Consider the following 19,226-nt stretch of genomic DNA (forward strand, 5'->3'; position numbering starts at 1 on the left):
CCATCACTGGGAAATATGGAAAATTAGATTGTTAATTTTTCATATTTCCTTACATGAAAAAAAAATGAAAAACACAAAAATTAACAAAAAAAATAAATTTAGTTTTAACATTTTCAATTTTTTTTTTTTTACTTTGCAAAACATTCCCTTTAACCCTATGGGGGCCAAATTGATGTCATAATGTATTCAGATAAAAAAAAAGTCTGTGTGCCATGTCTGCCGCCCCCTCCAGCAAGGAAGGGGTCACTTAACCCTTTCCTTTCTGGAGCGGTGCATTTAAGTCGGCAATTTGTCCCAAAGATGGCCAAAGTCTCCTAGATATTTTCACACATAAAGGCAAAAACACCATGCATCGCATGGTGTTTTTTTTGTGGCGTATAAAACTTATATGTGAGGGCACCCTCACACATAAAGGCAAGAAGGGGGGGGGGGGGGGTAAAAAAAAAAAAGCACAAAAATACCTAGTGTTGAGGGCACCGGGAAGCCAGGCAAACAAACATTTCTCTCATCTCACTATTAACCCTGGGTGTTTCTGAGTAGACCTATAGTAGAAGGAGGGAGCCGCTTGTGTAGATGGCGCCGCCCCTGCTATTTGTGTGTTGTGGAACCACAAATAAGTATATGGCGATATGCGCCATATACTGTTACTTACAGATAAATGTGCCGCACCATTGATGCCATGTAGTGCGGAGCCGCGTATACTGAGGACTCTAGCTGTAACGGCACTCCGGCTGCACGAGCCAATCATATGAAGGATTATTTTTACGTCACTGTCTGCAGCGTCTGCGCATTTTCCACCCGTGAAGCAACATGGCCGCCGCTGTGGACCTGGAGCTTAAGAAGGTAGAAAACCAGGCGGTCGCTGCTATATTTCTCGCGTATTGCGATTTAGTGGACAGGGCCAAGTTCTCTTATGGTGCACGGAGCCCGGTTATACGATGCTTGTTATAGGAAGGTGGCAGCAGTGTTGTGTGCTCATTAGGTCTGTCGCATCGTCATTTAGCCTTCCAAACATGGCTGATGTTTCTACACAACGCCTCACATGAACCGATGCCAGTGAATGTAGAGAGGGTGTTGTGAGAAGGAGCAAATTGGGGCAGATGTTATGTAAGACTTATTATAGACAAACACTGGCAGCAAAGTAGATGACGTTAATAGTGGAGATTTATTTTTTGTTGGATGCCTTTAAACTTCAAAACGGAAGTATAAATTTCCAAAGAATTTAAATGCACACTCTGGAGACTGCTGTAATAAAGTTATATTGTCATATAACGTTATTAAAATAATAAACAGTTTAGTGTACCCTTCAGTTGACTGGCAGCAGTAAATGGGAACATGGCTCTAGTGTGCTGCACTGTTCTATACAGAGCAGGGTGTGTTCTTATCCTTATATACAGTACTGGGGGGTTGCAGAAGCTAATAGCTGTGTGCAGGGTGGTGGTGTTGGGGGTTGTAGAAGCTAATAGCTGTGTGCAGGGTGGTGGTGTTGGGGGTTGTAGAAGCTAATAGCGGTGTGCAGGGTGGTGTTGGGGGTTGTAGAAGCTAATAGCGGTGTGCAGGGTGGTGGTGTTGGGGGTTGTAGAAGCTAATAGCTGTGTGCAGGGTGGTGGTGTTGGGGGTTGTAGAAGCTAATAGCTGTGTGCAGGGTGGTGGTGTTGGGGGTTGTAGAAGCTAATAGCTGTGTGCAGGGTGGTGGTGTTGGGGGTTGTAGAAGCTAATAGCTGTGTGCAGGGTGGTGGTGTTGGGGGTTGTAGAAGCTAATAGCTGTGTGCAGGGTGGTGGTGTTGGGGGTTGTAGAAGCTAATAGCTGTGTGCAGGGTGGTGGTGTTGGGGGTTGTAGAAGCTAATAGCGGTGTGCAGGGTGGTGTTGGGGGTTGTAGAAGCTAATAGCGGTGTGCAGGGTGGTGGCGGGGGGTTGCAGAAGCTAATAGCTGTGTACAGGGGGGTGGGGGGTTGTAGAAGCTAATAGCTATGTGCAGGGTGGTGGGGGGTTGTAGAAGCCAACAGCTGTGTGCAGGGTGGTGGTGGTGGGGTTGTAGAAGCTAATAGCGGTGTGCAGGGTGGTAGAAGCTAATAGCTGTGTGCAGGGTGGGGGGTTGTAGAAGCTAAAAGCTGTGTGCAGGGTGGTGGTGGGGGGGTTGTAGAAGCTAATAGCTGTGTTCAGGTTGGTGGTGGGGTGGTTGTAGAAGCTAATAGCTGTGTGCAGCAGACCGTTATTACTATCACTGCTCACTGTATCCCTAACTTTCTGTGGGTAGTGTACCTGCATTCCTCCAAACACAGCTCCACACCTGACCTTCAATGGAACAGAGCACACATTTTCTTTAGGTAAGCACTGATGAGTTGGCCATATGTAGTAACTGTTTCTGAAATGCTGCTAATCTATGGGGGAATTTTTAATGATTTTTTGCAATTACTCATCAGGCCATGTTTACACGTACAGAATCTGCTGCAGATTTTATGCTGTGTTTAGTCATTAGGTACATTGATATAGGCAGCATCAAATCTGCTGCAGATCCTGTGTGTGAACGTACCCTCAAAGGGAACCAATCACCCGAAAATTTGCTCTATCGCTATCAATCAGTGCTAATACAGTTTCGAAACGTATATCTATTGCTTGTGTCCCTGCCTTGTATACCCCGCCAACATAATTTGGTAAATCCCACGCTGTATTCAAATGTGTTTCAGCTAGTCATCTGGGTGTTTCCTTTTGCTGAAGTAGTTACAGTTCTGGGGCTGGCCAGTGCTCTAAATGAAAGTGGGAAAAAAACAAAACATCTGGTATAAGTAAAAATTGCCCAATCTATTTTAAAATGTACAGCACGGTGAATGGCACAAACTTAAAAATAAAAATAAAATGCCAGAACTGTGGTCTTTTGGTCAAATCCCAGAAAAGATAAAATTAAAGCCGATCAGACAGTCTAATTTAACAGTCTAAAATGTCTTACATCTTGCAAAAATCAATAGTACAGACGATTTTAAGAAACTTTGTAATTGGGTTTATTACCCGAAAAATGCTTTTTTTCCATGAAAAAGCAGTTTGAAGCTCTCCCCTCTGTTTTCATTGTTCCCTACGAAGAAGGGAGGGGTGGAGGGAGATGAGGCACAAAAACAGGACAACAAAGAGTTAATTTACAGCTACATCACCAGGCTCTCGCCACTGATGTCAGCACTGACCTCTGAATAGGGTCTTTGAGCGGAGGGGTAAATGCCGCTGTCAGTTGTGACGGCGGCATCTACACAGTTAAACAGCCGGCACAAGCGATTGCAAAGTGCCGGCTGTATGAAATTGGCGCCGCCAAGAGCGGAGGGAGGGAGAGCAGAAGAGGGGACACCAGGCGTATTCAGCGCGGAATACAAGCGGAAATTACGCGCTGAATCAGCGCGGAAATGGGGAAAAAAGTATATATTCTGGTATAGTCTAGTTTACTCGCCAAATACTCGCTGAATGCATGCGGATTCAGCTCGTAATCAGCTCTTGACAAATTCAGCGCGGAATACTCGAGGAATCCGCGCTGAATTTGTCAAGAGCTGATTACGAGCTGAACACTTTCCTAGCGGAATACGCAGGGATTCTGCTTACATTCTGCTTATATTCTGCTCGGAATTCAGCGTCAGTTGATTTCAGGCGGTAATATTTCCTTGCGTAATCCGCCCCTTTTGCTCTGTGTGAACGTAGCCTTAGGCCCCGTTCCCACTGAGGAAAGGTAGCGGAATTCCGCGACGGAATTGTCCGCCGCGGAATGCCGTTAGCCTCCCGCTCATAATGGGAGTCTATGGGAGGTACGCGCTCCTGCCCTGTCCGCGCTGAAGAATACGCGCTTATTCAGCGCGGAATACAAGCGGAAATTACGCGCTGAATCAGCGCGGAAGTGTGGAAAAAAGGGGGAGGAGGATTCTAGTATATATTCTGGTATAGTCTAGTTTACTCGCCAAATACTCGCTCAATTTCATTGCTGAATGCACGCGGATTCAGCGCGGATTCCTCGAGTATTCCGCGCTGAATTTGTCAAGAGCTGATTACTAGCTGAACACTTTCCTAGCGGAATACGCAGGGATTCTGCTTACATTCTGCTTATATTCTGCTCGGAATTCAGCGTCAGTTGATTTCAGGCGTAAATATTTCCTTGCGTAATCCGCCCCTTTTGCTCTGTGTGAACGTAGCCTTAAAATAGGTAAAAAAGCTAATTTCCAATGTGTTGAATGGAAATTCTGCTCTGCAGTTCACACAGTGGAATTTCCGCACTGAATGTTCCGCGGCTAATCTGCTGTCCGCCAGAAGAATGAACATGTTCATTCTTCTGCTAGCGGAAGCCTATACAAACCAATGGGGCTCTGATTCTCTGTTTCAGCTGAATCAGCGTGGAAATGGGGAAAAAAGGGGGGAGGAGGATTCTAGTATATATTTTGGTATAGTCTAGTTTACTCGCCAAATACTCGCTGAATTCATGTGGATTCAGCGCGGATTCCTCGAGTATTCCGCTCTGAATTTGTCAAGAGGTGATTACGAGCTGAACACTTTCCTAGCGGAATACGCAGTGATTTTGCTTACATTCTGCTCGGAATTCAGCGTCAGTTGATTTCAGGCGGAAATATTTCCTCGCGTAATCCGCCCCTTTTGCTCTGTGTGAACATAGCCTTAGATGCTGACTCACTAAATGTTCTTAATGCCCCTGTAGCCGCTGAGGAAATCTACCATATGATTTCATCCTCTCTCAACAAAGCCCAAACTTAGGAAATGAAATGGATTGTATAAAAGCCTATCCACAAAACTGAAGAGTCTGAAGAGTATAGCGATCAGTATAATTGTTGAATGAAATGAATTTTGGGTGTCTCTGAGGTGATACCTCTACCGTCCTCTGTACCCACAATCTGTCTTCCGCCCCTCCCCCTCCCCCTCCCCCCCAATCTGCTTGTACCTCTGGATAGCTGCTTTTAATCCAAGATCTGTCCTGGAGTCCGTTTGGCAGGTGATGCAGTTATTGTCCTAAAAAGCAACTTTTAAACTTGCAGCCCTGTGTCAAACTGCCATGACCTAGAGTATCTGTGACCTAACCTTGCACCACCCCCTCCGTCCCTCCTCCCCACCCTCTTTACCATTAGGAATGCCCCTGGGCATCATTTTTCCTATTCCTCTGCAGTGAACACTGCACAGGTGCCTTAACGATCAAGCCCATGTGCAGTGTTCTCACAGCTGATAAATAGGAGAAAATGTTCCAGTGGCATTGTTAATGATGAAGAGGGTGGGGAGGAGGGATAGAGGGGTTGTGCCAGCCTAATGCACATGCACTCTAGGCCACACCAGTTTGACACAGGGCTGCAAGTTTAAAAGTAGTTTTTAGGACAATAGCTGCATCACCTGCCGAACGGACCCCAGGACAGATCTTGGATTAACGTTTCAATAAGTTTTATTAAAGAGTTTTTTTTCATACATTTTTTTTTTTTAACAGACATATAATGACATAACCTTGTAAGCATAAGTGATTGCAAAACGATGATACATTCAAAGATGAATAATAAGTAATTAACAAATAAACGCTGCCCAGATTCAATGCTGCAGAAACCTTAAAGGAGAAGTCCGGCCAAAATTAATTTTTGATATGTTGTTACTTATGAAAAGTTATACAAATTTCTAATGTACATTAATTATGGGAAATGCACATATACTGCTATTTCCCTTAATTTAGTAGATCAGGAAGTGTTAGAAATATCTCTGAAGAAGTGACGTCACGACCCAGGGTGTAATTCCTATGGAGTGTCCAGCAGGGGGCGCTCTCTATATAGAAGTCTATGGGACTTTATTGTTTCTATGGGTTTCTATGTAATGTAATGTAATGTAGTGTACAGTGCTTTATTGAATGAATACATCTATGGAATACTTTGGGGAGCAAGTGTCCTTGCTCCCCAAAGTATTGCATAAATGTATTCATTCAATACATTCAATACACAGTAAGCCCGCCGATCCGCCGAATTTCCGCCGATCCGCCACACGCTGATCCGCCGCATTCCCGCCGATCCGGACCATATACATTGAACTACAGCTCCCATCATCTGCTTATAGTATGAATAGGTGATGGGAGCTGTAGTTGGGTAATGGATATGACATGCCGCCGGGCGCAGGGGGGAGCCGCTCAGTACACAGCAGCGCTCCCCCCTCCTCCTCCTCCTTCCGGGATAACTTCCAATACCAATGCTGAGTCCCTGCCTGGCCGCCGCTCTCCGCTCACATATACCGGCTCCCGGCATCAGCGCGGACACCAGGATGCATCGGGAGCCGGTATGTATGGGGGGGGGAGAGCGGAGAGCGGCGGCCAGGCAGGGACTCAGCAGTGCTATAGGCGGAAGTTATCCCGGAAGGAGGAGGAGGAGGGGGGAGCGCTCCTGTGTACTGAGCGGCTCCCCCCTGCGCCCGGCGGCATGTGATATCCATTACCCAACTACAGCTCCCATCAGCTGTTCATACTATAAGCAGATGATGGGAGCTGTAGTTCAATGTATATGGTCCGGATCGGCGGGAATGCGGCGGATCAGCGTGTGGCGGATCGGCGGGAATTCGGCGGATCGGCGGGCTTACTGTGTATTGAATGTATTGAATGAATACATTTATGCAATACCTTGGGGAGCAAGGACACTTGCTCCCCAAAGTATTCCATAGATGTATTCATTCAATAAAGCACTGTACACTACATTACATTACATTACATAGAAACCCATAGAAACAATAAAGTCCCATAGACTTCTATATAGAGAGCGCCCCCTGCTGGACACTCCATAGGAATTACACCCTGGGTCGTGACGTCACTTCTTCAGAGATATTTCTAACACTTCCTGATCTACTAAATTAAGGGAAATAGCTCTATATGTGCATTTCCCATAATTAATGTACATTAGAAATTTGTATAACTTTTCATAAGTAACAACATATCAAAAATTTATTTTGGCCGGACTTCTCCTTTAAAGCATCAATAGAAATTCTTATGAGTAGCAAAGGAATGGTATAGGAGCAGAAAACATAAAGACAGACAAAGACAGACAACAAGGGGGTGCAAATAGAAAGAGTAGCGTGGTAAATGAACCATGGAAAGAAGAGCGATAAAGAGTGCATGGCTATGATTGCAAAGTCTCTAATCAGCAACAGGTTAGCATAGCATCTAAACCAGATTGATGTTGAGGTAAAGCTATGGAGATATGAGTAATGAGGCTAAGGGTGGTATTACACGGGCCGTGCAGGGCCCGATAATACCTGTAAACGAGCAGCGATCTGCTGGATCGTTGCTCGTTTACTGGGCCTATTACACGGCCCGATAATCGTTTGACAAGAGCTGCAAGGACATAGTTACCGATGTCCTTGCAGCCCTTGCTAAACTGGCATACATTACCCATCCACGTTCCAGGGCTGCTCCTGCCGTCCACTTCTCCCGGGGTCCCGCGCGCGCTCTAGCTTCACAGTGGCCTGTCAGCTGATAGGCCGCTCAGCCAATCACAGGCCGGGACCGCAGCCCTGGAACGTGGATGGGTAATGTATATCGTTAGTCGCCGGCCACGCACCACTATTACACGTAGCGGTGCGCGGTCGGCGCCCGACAAAAATAGGGTCTAACCTATATCAACGATCAGCCGATGATCGTTGTCATCGGCTGATTGTTACATTTATTACACGGAGCGATAATCGTCCGAATCGCGCCAATTTGGCCGATTATCGTTCCGTGTAATAGTACCCTAAGTCTTAGGGTAAGCAAGCAATGTGTAGAATAAACTGTGTATCAGTGCTATCTAGGAGTTATCAGAAGTAATTAAGCTGTAGCGGTGTTCAAATAAAAGTGGGGTCATAGCCGGGGAACTACAAATGTTATGCCAGAGCATAAATATAATGCAGAAATAATCATAGTATGTATACCAGGACATATGTATGAATCTTCATAGCATTAGCATAGTGTAGTGTTAGGAGGAAGGAAAAGCATACAGCCACATTTTGTAGTTGCATAGGATAACAGAGACCAAAACACATAAGTACGCACAGGGGAGTAAGAACGCAAATGCACAGACAAACAACAGTAAATTAGTGCATAAGCACAAACCGTAAACAGACAAAAGACAAACGGCTACAGTATACACCACGGTCAGCTCAGAAATAGACACTAACACGTAGGTTACAGCCTCGTATGGGGGCACATAGTTCGGAATAATCGAGGCAAGGGGCTAGAACATCGCTAATATAAATCCACGGAACCTTAACATGTCTATAGAACTTGCGGACTTCGGAACTGTCTGCTTCACTGTGTGGCAGAGAATGCGGAGCAGGGGTCACTGGAGAGGCAGGGAGAAAGTTCCACTCATATAGTAGACGAAGTCCCATCGTTGCGTCTCGAATTAGGAATGAGTCAGAATCTTTAAATACGATGAGCTGGGCTGGGTAGCCCCATCTATAGGTGATACCGTGAGAGCGAAGTATGGATGTGACGTATGCCAAGGATTTGCGCCACTGTAGCGTTGATGGAGAGAGGTCATGGTAGACCGAGATGTTCCGGTAAGAGCAAGAATGAGCCGTGCGTTGATGTCGAAGAGCAGAAAAGAGAGCCTTCTTGGTACCAAGATGTCATAGGCGGACAATCGTGTCCCTAGGAACACCAGGCGGTAAACTTGCGGGCTTAACAATCCTTCTGGCCCATTCCACTGATAAGTCCTCTGCTTTACAGTTAGGCAGTACTTCCTTTAGGAAGCCAGTGGCAAACCCATGCAGATCTGTAGCTGACACTTTTTCAGGGATGCCCCTCATCTTAATGTTATAACTTCTGGAGCGATCGTCCAGAGCTGCCATGGAGTTATGTACGTGCTGCAGCTCAGTATCTAAATAGCGCTGAGACTCTAATAAGGAATTATTGTCGGCAATGACAGCGGCGATTTTGTCTTCCGCAAATGACAGTCTTTGCTCCACAGCTCGTACAGACGCCTGTATTGCAGATATAGTACGATGGAATGCAGCTTGAATTGTTGCTTGTAAGGAATGTAGAAGATCTGTCAGAGAGGAAAGTGTGAGCGGAGCATCAGTTTTAAGTGAACTTAGAAAAAGGCTGTCTGATGGTGGGGAGACAGGGAGAGTTCCAGTGTGACAGTGCTGCTGCTGAGGGAGGCTCGCCTGGTCTGCGCTGAGAGAGGAGGAAGAAGTTTGATTGATAGGAGCGGTGGTTTATATATATGGCCGCTCCGACTGCCCTGGGGGACGTCCCCGTGTCACTGTTTGAGCTGCCTCCGGCTGACTCTGCGGGAGACCACTCCGACTGACGTGTTGGCAGGCTTGGCCAGGAGCAGAGCTCTTAGTGGTGCCCCTTCTCTGTTGCTGCACATCTTGCGACACTGGGGCAGCCTGCCACGCCGCCTCAGCATCAAGAGAAAACCTGTCCCAAGGAGAGAGAGGGGCAAGCGCTATGTGATGGCGCAGTGAGAGGCTGAGCTGACAGCTTCTTCCTCCGGGCAGCCGCGGATGCCCGTTTAGAAGTGGTCCGCATGTCAGGAGCAGGGGAGAGTAGGGAGATACTCGCCGGGTGGTGAGAGAAGATAGTTCTGGTGCAGGATAGTTCAGTTAATTGCCGCTGTAGCAGGAGCTCTGTTCCAATGCGACCGCTCTCCTTGGCCGCTAGCCACGCCCCCACAGATCTTGGATTAAAAGCAGCTATCCGAAGGTACAAGAGGTTTGGGGGGGCCAGATTGTGGGTACAGAGTCGCTTTAAAGGCTTGATATGACATATTGGGCGTTTACCTTTTGCGAGATAGGCTTATAGATTCGGTACAAAAATTCACCCCTTAGTAAAGTGTTAAGCTTTTCAAATGCTGTTTTCATATTCTTTTTTTGACAAGTGAGAGTAATAAGGAGTAAGGAGCAGGGGGGAAGAAAAAGAGTGAATGAAGAGATGAAAGACATGCATTAGGGTAAATTCACACGGGCGTCTCGCATAAGAAATCCGCAGCTAATCCGCAATACACGTATTATTATTATTATTATTATTAATACGTGTATTGCGGATTAGCTGCGGATTTCTTGTGCGAGACGCCCATGTGAATTTACCCTTAGGGAGACAGACTGTTAAAGGGGTATTCCCCCCCAAAATCTTTTTGACACTATGTAAAAGCCCATCACAGCTTCACATATTGGCTAATACAAGTTGTGTCCTTTTGCTGTTTTTCCTGTCTCTTCACCCCACGTGCATGCAGAGAATGAGCTCAGTCCAGTCCACCCCGACACGCTCCCTCTCCTGGCCCCCACCCTCTGAGTCGGGTGACGTGTCCTCCCTCCCTTCAATAGGCTGAAGTGAGGACACCTGACAGCCCCTGCTGCCGAACTCTAGCTCCACCTCCCTCAGCCTCCTCACTGTGTGTCTTTCTGTCAGCATACACAGCCCGTGCTGAAATGTTTCCTTCTCCCTCGTCCCCAGCAGCTCTCCCCCCTATGCTGCTAACGTTCTCCCTCACCGTATGTGAAGCTCGGTCTGGGCAGCTCTCCCCCCTCCCCCTGGCTTTTATCTCTTTTATTCTCTCTGTGTGAAGCCCCGGACATTTGCATATAGCTGTGACGGGACTGCAGGAGACCAGAATGACACAGTGAGAAGCATAGGTCAGGGGAGGAGGTGGTTGCTGTTATGGACGGAGCTACACAGCCCAGACAGTGATCCTGCAGCAGGGCTGGGAAGGGTGTCAGCTATCAGAGAGACCTAACCAGGCAAGCACTGCTGCACATCAGTCTCCCTCTCTGACTGCTCTATGGCAATGATACCTAGCCCCACTTCACTCATGCAATGTAGTAATGAGGAGCAGTTGGCAGGAAAGAAAGCTAAGGGAGAAGAACTGCATGATGGGAAATGTAGTTTCCTGGCCGGCGCCATCTTGGACATAAACAGGTCTTTTAGAAAAACTTTTGAACCAGGAACGTCAGCAGCTAGAAAGATGGGAGACGGCTCAAAATACTCAGGGAGACTTGGTAAGTGAGACCAGCTAGGTTTGGGAGCATTTCATTTTTTAGCGCTTGGGGGGAATACCCCTTTAAGTATGAAAAAATGAGGGGACCAAATTAAGCTAAATGAATTACCATAACCATATCAGAAATATCCCCAATGGGGGTAGCATGTTGGGAGCTTATATTTGTAAGTATATAAAACACCCCTGAGGAAGTCCGGTAGGGCACACGGAACGCATGGGGCTCTCCTTACTGACACACTGTTGTGTCCCTGTTCACATTCTATTCGGTGGTAGCTGTAAATATTGTTTGGGTATCACCTTATATTTGTTGTTCATTTATAAACATTATTTGCTTTACTTATCAAGATTTATATTACCTTTCATTTTTTGTTGGCATTTGTGTTACGTTTGAACAGGGTACATACTATATCTATGATAGGGTTTCATTATGGATGACACCAGACGTGGTGTATCCATGGTTTATGTGCTTTAAGTGTTTTTAATCTTAGGACTGTTATACATTTTTTTTTTTATACCTGTGGGAATAAAGTACTTTAATATTTAATTTATCCTGTTACTTTTTTGGTGTGCTTATCTATGGTATGGCATATTCTTTTCTGTAGTTTGGTGGTCTATACGTTGTTTATGTGCCAATTTCTAGCACCCAGCTATATTTCTTCCCTGAACCGCATATTGTTTGGCTGTGCATGCCCTTTATATGTTATGTTTTGTGAAGTATATAAAACACCAGACAAACAAAAACCATATCCAGTATGTTAATGTTTACTCTGTTTTTTTATTGAGTGAAATTAAAGGGGTATTCCCCTCAAAATTATTTTTGCATTAATACATTGCCCACCCGTAGCTTTCCATCTTTCCAATATCAATTTATTACGAATTCTGCACAGTTTTGCTGTTATCCAAATGCATTCACCCCCACCAAACAGATAGAATCATCAAATCTAAGTCCACTCCGACACGCTCCCTGCTCCTGGCCCCCACCCTCCGAGACGGCATCACGTGCCCTCCCTCTCTTCAATGTGCCGGGTTAGCACTTCTAACCCAGCCAATCTGAAGAGAAGGAGGACACTGACAGGGATGGCTGATGTTAGAGGGAGATAGTGATCAGTGCAGCTGTCACTGTCTCCCTCTCTAACAGCAGCCACCCCCGTCATCCATACCGTGTGCCCCCCCAGCCCCAGAGCACTCTGTGCCCCCCAGCGCTCCCCTGCACTGTTCCCCCTGACTGCGCTCACACTGACAACGCTCACCCGCGGCAACCCCCCCCCCCCCTGCGATCACCCGCGGCACCCCCCCTCCTCACCCTCGGCACCCATTTTCCACAACCCCCCCCCGGTGTCACCTGCGGGCATTCCCCGCCGCCCGCTCTCATCATGCACCCAACCCCCCCCCCCCCCCCCCCCCCACCCCGTCTCACCTGCGGCCATCACCACCCCGGCCTCACCCATGGCACACGTTCCTCCCCCCCCCTCTCACCCGCGGTAGCACCATCCCAGTCTCCCTGCTCTTCCGAGGCCTCCCGCAGCTCAGTGATGCTACTGAGCTGCGGGAGGCCTCGGAAGAGCAGGGAGACTGGGATGGTGCTACCGCGGGTGAGAGGGGGGGAGGAACGTGTGCCATGGATGAGGCCGGGGTGGTGATGGCCCCCCGTGAGACGGGGTGGGGGGGGGGGTCGGCTGCTGCCGCGGGTGAGAGAGGGGGGGCATGGGTGAGACAGGGGTGGTGATGGCCGCAGGTGAGACGGGGCGGGGGGTGTCGGGTGCTGCCGCGGGTGAGACTGGGGGAAGGAACGTCCCGCGGGTGAGACCGGGGGCGGGGGGAGTAACATGCTGCCACGGGTGAGACCGGGATGGTGATGGACGCAGGTGGGGAGAGGGGGGGTTGCGGGTCGGGCAATGCCGCAGGCTACATCTTGAACACCAACTCAGCTCTGCTACATCCCCAACACCAACTCAGCTCTGCTACATCTTGAACACCAACTCAGCTCTGCTACATCTTGAACACCAACTCAGCTCTGCTACATCTTCAACACCAACTCAGCTCTGCTACATCTTCAACACCAACTCAGCTCTGCTACATCTTCAACACCAACTCAGCTCTGCTACATCTTCAACACCAACTCAGCTCTGCTACATCTTCAACACCAACTCAGCTCTGCTACATCCCCAACACCAACTCAGCTCTGCTACATCCCCAACACCAACTCAGCTCTGCTACATCCCCAACACCAACTCAGCTCTGCTACATCCCCAACACCAACTCAGCTCTGCTACATCCCCAACACCAACTCAGCTCTGCTACACAATCATCAGACATAAGCATTGCATGATGGGAAATGTAGTTTTCTCCCCTTTTAAAATCCATTCCTGGCTTTGGCTTCCAAAATCTTGTCAGATAAATCTGACTGTGTAAACGCACCATTAGTCCAAAAGTCCTTGATCCGGGGACAATTTCACCATACATGGAATAATGTCCCTTCCTCCTGACCACAGCACCAACAGTTATCAGATGCGTCAGGGTGCATGCAATGAATCATCTTAGGACATCTGTACCATCGTGACAGAATTTTATATATTTCTTTTCTTTGGCATGAGAAGCCATAGACAGCCCATGCGTGTATGTGCAAATTTTTTCAATCTCCTCTGCAGCCTGGGAAAGGGATTTAGTTTTACTTCAAAGAATGAAGCCCTATCTGGATTACTGAGAGAAAGAAGATCATAGAGTCTTTCCTAGGGCCCCCTTCAGAAACTAATATCCATTGATCAAAATCAGTCAGGGCAGATCGCATAGAATTGCTTACTAAAGCATTTTGCAGGAATGACCTTAGTTGAATTCAAATTAAGACACTCTCCCTCCTGTAATGATCCCCTCCCTCAGTAACGATGTCCCTGCAGCCCTAGCTAAACGATTGTCGGGCCGTGGAATAGGCCCAGTAAACGAGCACCAAACTAGCACATCAGCGCACATTTACATAGTTGATCGGGCCCTGGATGGCTCGTGGAATACCACCCTAAGAGAAGCCACCTTGAGTGTCGGTGAGGCCATCCGTAATGTCAAGTATGCACACAGTAGCAAAGAAAAACTTAAAGAAAAAGGTCCGAAAGCAAGAATGGAAAAGAAAGAAAACAAAAAGAGAAAAAGAAACATCGAAATCATAAAACAAAGTCGAGCAGCTGAAGACCTTGCACTATAGGGATCTAGACCCTACAAAAAGAAATATAACCAATCTAGCGCTCCAGGCGCTCTTAACTTACACTGAAGCTTGGCAAGCGAAAACGGAAAAAAGAGACCCCCGTTAGGAGGCCAGGCTCTTCTGACATTTAACCGGTTAAAACTTCGTTGTCTCACCTAAACCTAAGCTACTGAACCCCCCACCCCCAGCTTAAAACTGCTAACCATCATCTTTCTAATCCTGCCTTTTGACAGGTTATTGGTGGCCCAAGCTAAACGTAAGATGGTGAACGGTTAGTATAACTACCACTCAAAATACCTTCCCCTACACCTCTACCTGATCTGTCTGAAAATGATCATGCTTAGTGAAACTGACGCACACAACCAGAACATTTGAATTGTGACATACATATAATATTCCAACATTATATAGTATTGTACAAGTTAAAGCAAGTCATCCAATCGCATCTGCAATATCAATACCAATAAACCAAAACCAGTAGCATAATATAAAACTAAAGCCCCCACCCTGAATATCAATAGGCCCAGGAACCAATTTATTAGCTCCTGAAATTAACAATAGCACCCAAAGATGGGCAAGGCATAATATGGTAGCTCAAAATCTCAGTTCGCAGGTTCAACCCTCTTCCTCTCCAACGTTGGGATGTGGCTGCACTTGGTCTTTGCGATCTGGGAACAATGGAATCGGGGACCAGTCCGGCAGTCGCACCTCAGGGAGCTTTAGATTGTGCAGAAAAGATGGTAGGTCAGCCGGATCTCTGAGCATGTGTCTGCGGCCTCCAGCTCTGACCACCAGGTGAAAGGGGAACCCCCGCATGAAAGGCAACTCTTTTTCTCTTAGGATTGCTATCAGCGGGCGTAATGCCCTCGTTTGTGCAAGTGTATGATGGGAAAGATCCTGCAAAAGCATCAGCGGTGCTCCATTAAAGTCCACTGTGTTTCTGACCTTGCGCATAATCTCTTCCTCAATGGCATAATAATGCAGATGTAATCGCCCGGCCTATTGGGGTCTGTGCTGACCGAACCCAAAGCTCTATGCGCTCTATCAATTTCAAACTCATCAGAAACAGGTCTTTGTAAAATACAGCTAAAGAGACCCTGGAGAGTGTGAATAAGGTTCACAGTTTTAGTTGCCTCGGGGAGACCACGGATGCGAATATTGTTGCGCCTGCTTCTGTTCTCATTATCCTCATGTATTCTGTACAGTTGTGCAATATGGAAATCATGTGAGGTCACCTTAGCAGCCATATCTTCCACTTTTGTAGATAGAACACACTGATCAGAGGCTAACCCTTCAATTCTGGTCATTTGTATTGCTGATTTAGGGTACAAACCCACACACCGTCTACGCAGCAGATACGCAGCAGATTTGATGGTTTAGATTTGATGCTGTGTTCAGTTATTAAGATCTAATCTGCTGCGTATTTGCTGCGTATCGCAGCAGTAAATACGCTGTGTATATGGTGTGTGGGTTTATACCCTTAGGGTACAAACCCACTTGACGTATTTGCTGCGTGAATCAGTCTTAAAAATAAGCAGGCAAAACGCAGGTTGGCTTTATACAATTGTTCTGCGTTAAAATACGCAATTGCGTATTTTTGAAGCGTGAAGCTTGTTGTTAGCAAAGCATCAGTTGTTAACAACCTGTGCGAAAAAACGCATGTAGCTTCACACTTCAAAAATACGCAACTGCGTATTTTAACGCAGAACAATTGTATAAAGCCAACCTGCGTTTTGCCTGCTTATTTTTAAGACTGATTCACGCAGCAAATACGTCAAGTGGGTTTGTACCCTTAACAGAATAAATTTCCTGCTTATATGTAGTTTCCAACCTCTTCACAAAACCCTCCATCTCTTGCCTCGTAGGCAGTACCCTCATATGTTCCTGCCAGTCCCAGTTCTGTGAGGCAGCTGAGGTGACAGTAGCAGGGCTGGAAAGAGCAGCTGCTTGAATATCAGGACTAGCCGTCATGTTATAGAGCAATGGCGTCTCTCTGTCTGGACTCTGTGTGCAGAGGTAACTGCGTCATAGCTTCTGATGTCCTCTATCTGTCACTATGGGCCCACGGGGGGTGTAAGAGGGGGATCAGAATGGGGACCAACTTCCTTAGCAGACCTATTGACCCCCTTAGCTGACCTGGTACCTCTATGTCCCGGTTGTTTGGAGCGTGCAGGTGCCGATGGTCCCGACACAGGCCTCACTGCCTGTGCTGCTGTGGTGTCCTTGCTGCGCGCTCTGTCACGAATATAGCCAGCCAAGCTGCTCTGGCACGGTTTAAGTCGGAGACTGCAGGTGTTTGCGTGGGTGGGGGTCTCCTGAGTCTGCATATAGCCGGGGTGTGGGGGCTGCTATGGGAGATTGCTTCTGCGCTGGCCTCCCCACGGCGGGAGCTCCTCACAAAGACGTCCTCACACCGCCAAGCCACGCCCCCCATATCCAGTATGTTAGAGGACGAAAACTGTCCTTTCTTACTGACTTCTGGAAGGGCTTTTCATCGAAGAGAAAGATGAGGTTGGGCTATTTGTACGACACCTCTTGTTTTTGTCTTGTGAAAAGGTTCCATCAGGTTTGTAGGGAAGAGTGAACCATATCTGGTGGCACACTAGGCGTAACTGTCATTTCAGGGTCACTTTTCTGAAAACATTAAATATCAGCAGTACAAGCGATTTTAAGAAACTCTGTAATAGGTTTTATGTACTAAAAGAGTTTCCTTCTGGACTGAAAAAGCAATCTCCCAGCCACCCCCCTCACATCAAATGAAGAAGGATTTCTGTCTCCATTATGTGGCTATAGAGAGGGGAGGGGCTGAGAGGAGTGACTGAGCACGGAGGATTTCTGCAAAGCACAACACCCTGCAATCTTCTCTCAGTAAGTTCATAGATAAGCACTGACCTTTCTGACCCCAGAATCCTGCGGTTTAGGTGCCCAGAGAGTCTACAAACAGCTGACCTTCATGTCACCTCTTCCTGCTCTCTCATCTCCCTCGGCCCCTCCCCCCTTCATAGGCTTACAATGGAGAGAGCAGAACCCGTCTTCACTGGCTTCTCTGTAATGAAGACGTGTTTGCCTGATAATGCACAGATAAGAAGTCAGGGGGGAGGCTGGGAGATTGCTTCTTGAGTACAGAAGGAGGCTTTTTTGGCTGATGAAACCTATTACAGAGTTTCTTAAAATCGCTTATACTACTGATTTCTGCAATAAAAAAAACATGACAGTTACGCTTTAAAGGGAACCTGTCACCCCCCGTACCGGGGTGACAGGCTCCCGACCCCCCGTTAGAGCCCCATATACTTACCTAATCCCGCCGGGTCCCGCTTCTGGAGGTGGTCGGGTGACTGAGATCTCAGCCGCTGCAGCCCGGCGCGCGCGCTGAGAGATGAGTCCAACACCCATAGAGAATGACAGGAGAGTCCAGCGCTCCGTCATTCTCTATGAGCGTTGGACTCATCTCTCAGCGCGCGCGCCGGGCTGCAGCGGCTGAGATCTCCGTCACCCGACCACCTCCAGAAGCGGGACCCGGCGGGATTAGGTAAGTATATGGGGCTCTAACGGGGGGTCGGGAGCCTGTCACCCCGGCACGGGGGGTGACAGGTTCCCTTTAAGGCAGAGCATATTTAAGAGAAAGTGTTTTGTTTTTTGTTTTTGTTTTTTTTTTTCCTGCACCTCAGTAGCAGATGGCAGCCTTGTTTGTATAATTCAGAATCAGTTGCCTAGGCTTGTGATCTTCCCTCTATGTTTTGAAACAAGGGGAGGAGTGGGGGGTGGGAGTTGCTGCAGGTCTATTACAATACACTCTTTAAATGCTTGATGTGCCATAGGTCCCCAAAGCTTGCGGTATCTTCCTCGAACAGATTAGACTCAATGTGTGGCCTGCTGAATAGTCTCCAGCAGTCCAATGATACACAAATTGCTACTGCGAGAGTGAATATCTAGATCAGGGATGGGGAACCTTTGGCCCTCCAGCTGTTACAAAACTTCAATTCCCATTGGCTGTGCAGGCATGATGGGAATTGTAGTTTTGCAACAGCTCGAGGGCTGAAGGTTCCCCATCCATGATCTAGATAATCTGTGTTGTCACGCAATGCCGCAGTTATTCTCATATTCTGCTGCAGTTTGGCTTTAGTGCTGACTAGCTGAATCATTTCTTGATTTGTATGTTAAGATATGTTACCTTGAAGTATGGATAGTGATTTGATAACTGTGGATTCTAGTGAATTATTTATATCAGCGGTCAAAATCCTAGCTGCCTAAAAGGGATGAGCATTAGAAAAACATGGCTAATTTATTACGAACATGGAGAGAAAGTAGTTGCTACACCTCACACCTATGGCAGACACTAATGCCTCTCGGCTGCATTTAAAAACCCACACCAGGATGTTGGTATATAATTTGATGAAACCATAGTCCACCTGAAGGTCCCCTGGCCCACATGAGTTCCTACACACTGTGACTGTCAGCGACCGCCAACCCCGCAAAGCAAGCGACAAAAGGGGAGGGGGGGCCCCAGAATAGCCCTGCAACCCCTCCCCCTTCCCTGTATCTATCCCCTCCTTGGTTGAACTTGATGGACATGTGTCTTTTTTCAACCGTATTAACTATGTATGTAACTATGTATGTAACTATTTGTATATGTAGCCCCAATGCCACAGGACCAAACCCAAAGGGCCCCCCACACCCTGCTGGCACCGTTGGCAGAGAATGCGGCCGCCAAGCAACACAGGTGTGAACAACGTGGTACTACTCACCACTGCATCGGCAGGTAGAATGGGAGAAAGACCGACAGTGTTAATTTAGTGTAGGGACTCGTGGGCCAGGGGACCTGCACATGATACATGAGGCAATATGGTTTGATCAAATTGTATACCAACATCCTGCCGTTGGTTTTTAAATGTAGCTGAGAGGCATTAGTGTCAGCCATAGGTGTGAGGTGCAGCAGCTCCTTTCTCTCAATGTTTGTATATGGCTACTTTCTTCCAGAAACAACATCACTCTTGTCTCCAGTTTGGGTGAGATTTTGCAACTCAGTTCATTTGAAGTGAATGGAGACTAAATGCAAACCACA

At 47.3% G+C, this 19,226-nt stretch overlaps 1 protein-coding gene across 1 annotated transcript in view; it reads left to right on the forward strand.

Moving 5' to 3' along the window:
- The first annotated feature begins 735 nt into the window (after nucleotides 1–735).
- Nucleotides 736–19,226, forward strand: part of PFDN1 (prefoldin subunit 1) — a 37,796-nt gene continuing 19,305 nt past the window's right edge. Inside the window, exon 1 of the mRNA XM_069954185.1 lies at nucleotides 736–843. Coding sequence (XP_069810286.1) covers nucleotides 811–843 — 33 coding nt within the window. The 5' untranslated portion in view covers nucleotides 736–810. The remainder of the gene's footprint in view (nucleotides 844–19,226) is intronic.

Source organism: Dendropsophus ebraccatus, chromosome 1 (assembly GCF_027789765.1).
Source record: "Dendropsophus ebraccatus isolate aDenEbr1 chromosome 1, aDenEbr1.pat, whole genome shotgun sequence".
Taxonomy (NCBI): Eukaryota; Metazoa; Chordata; class Amphibia; order Anura; family Hylidae; genus Dendropsophus; species Dendropsophus ebraccatus.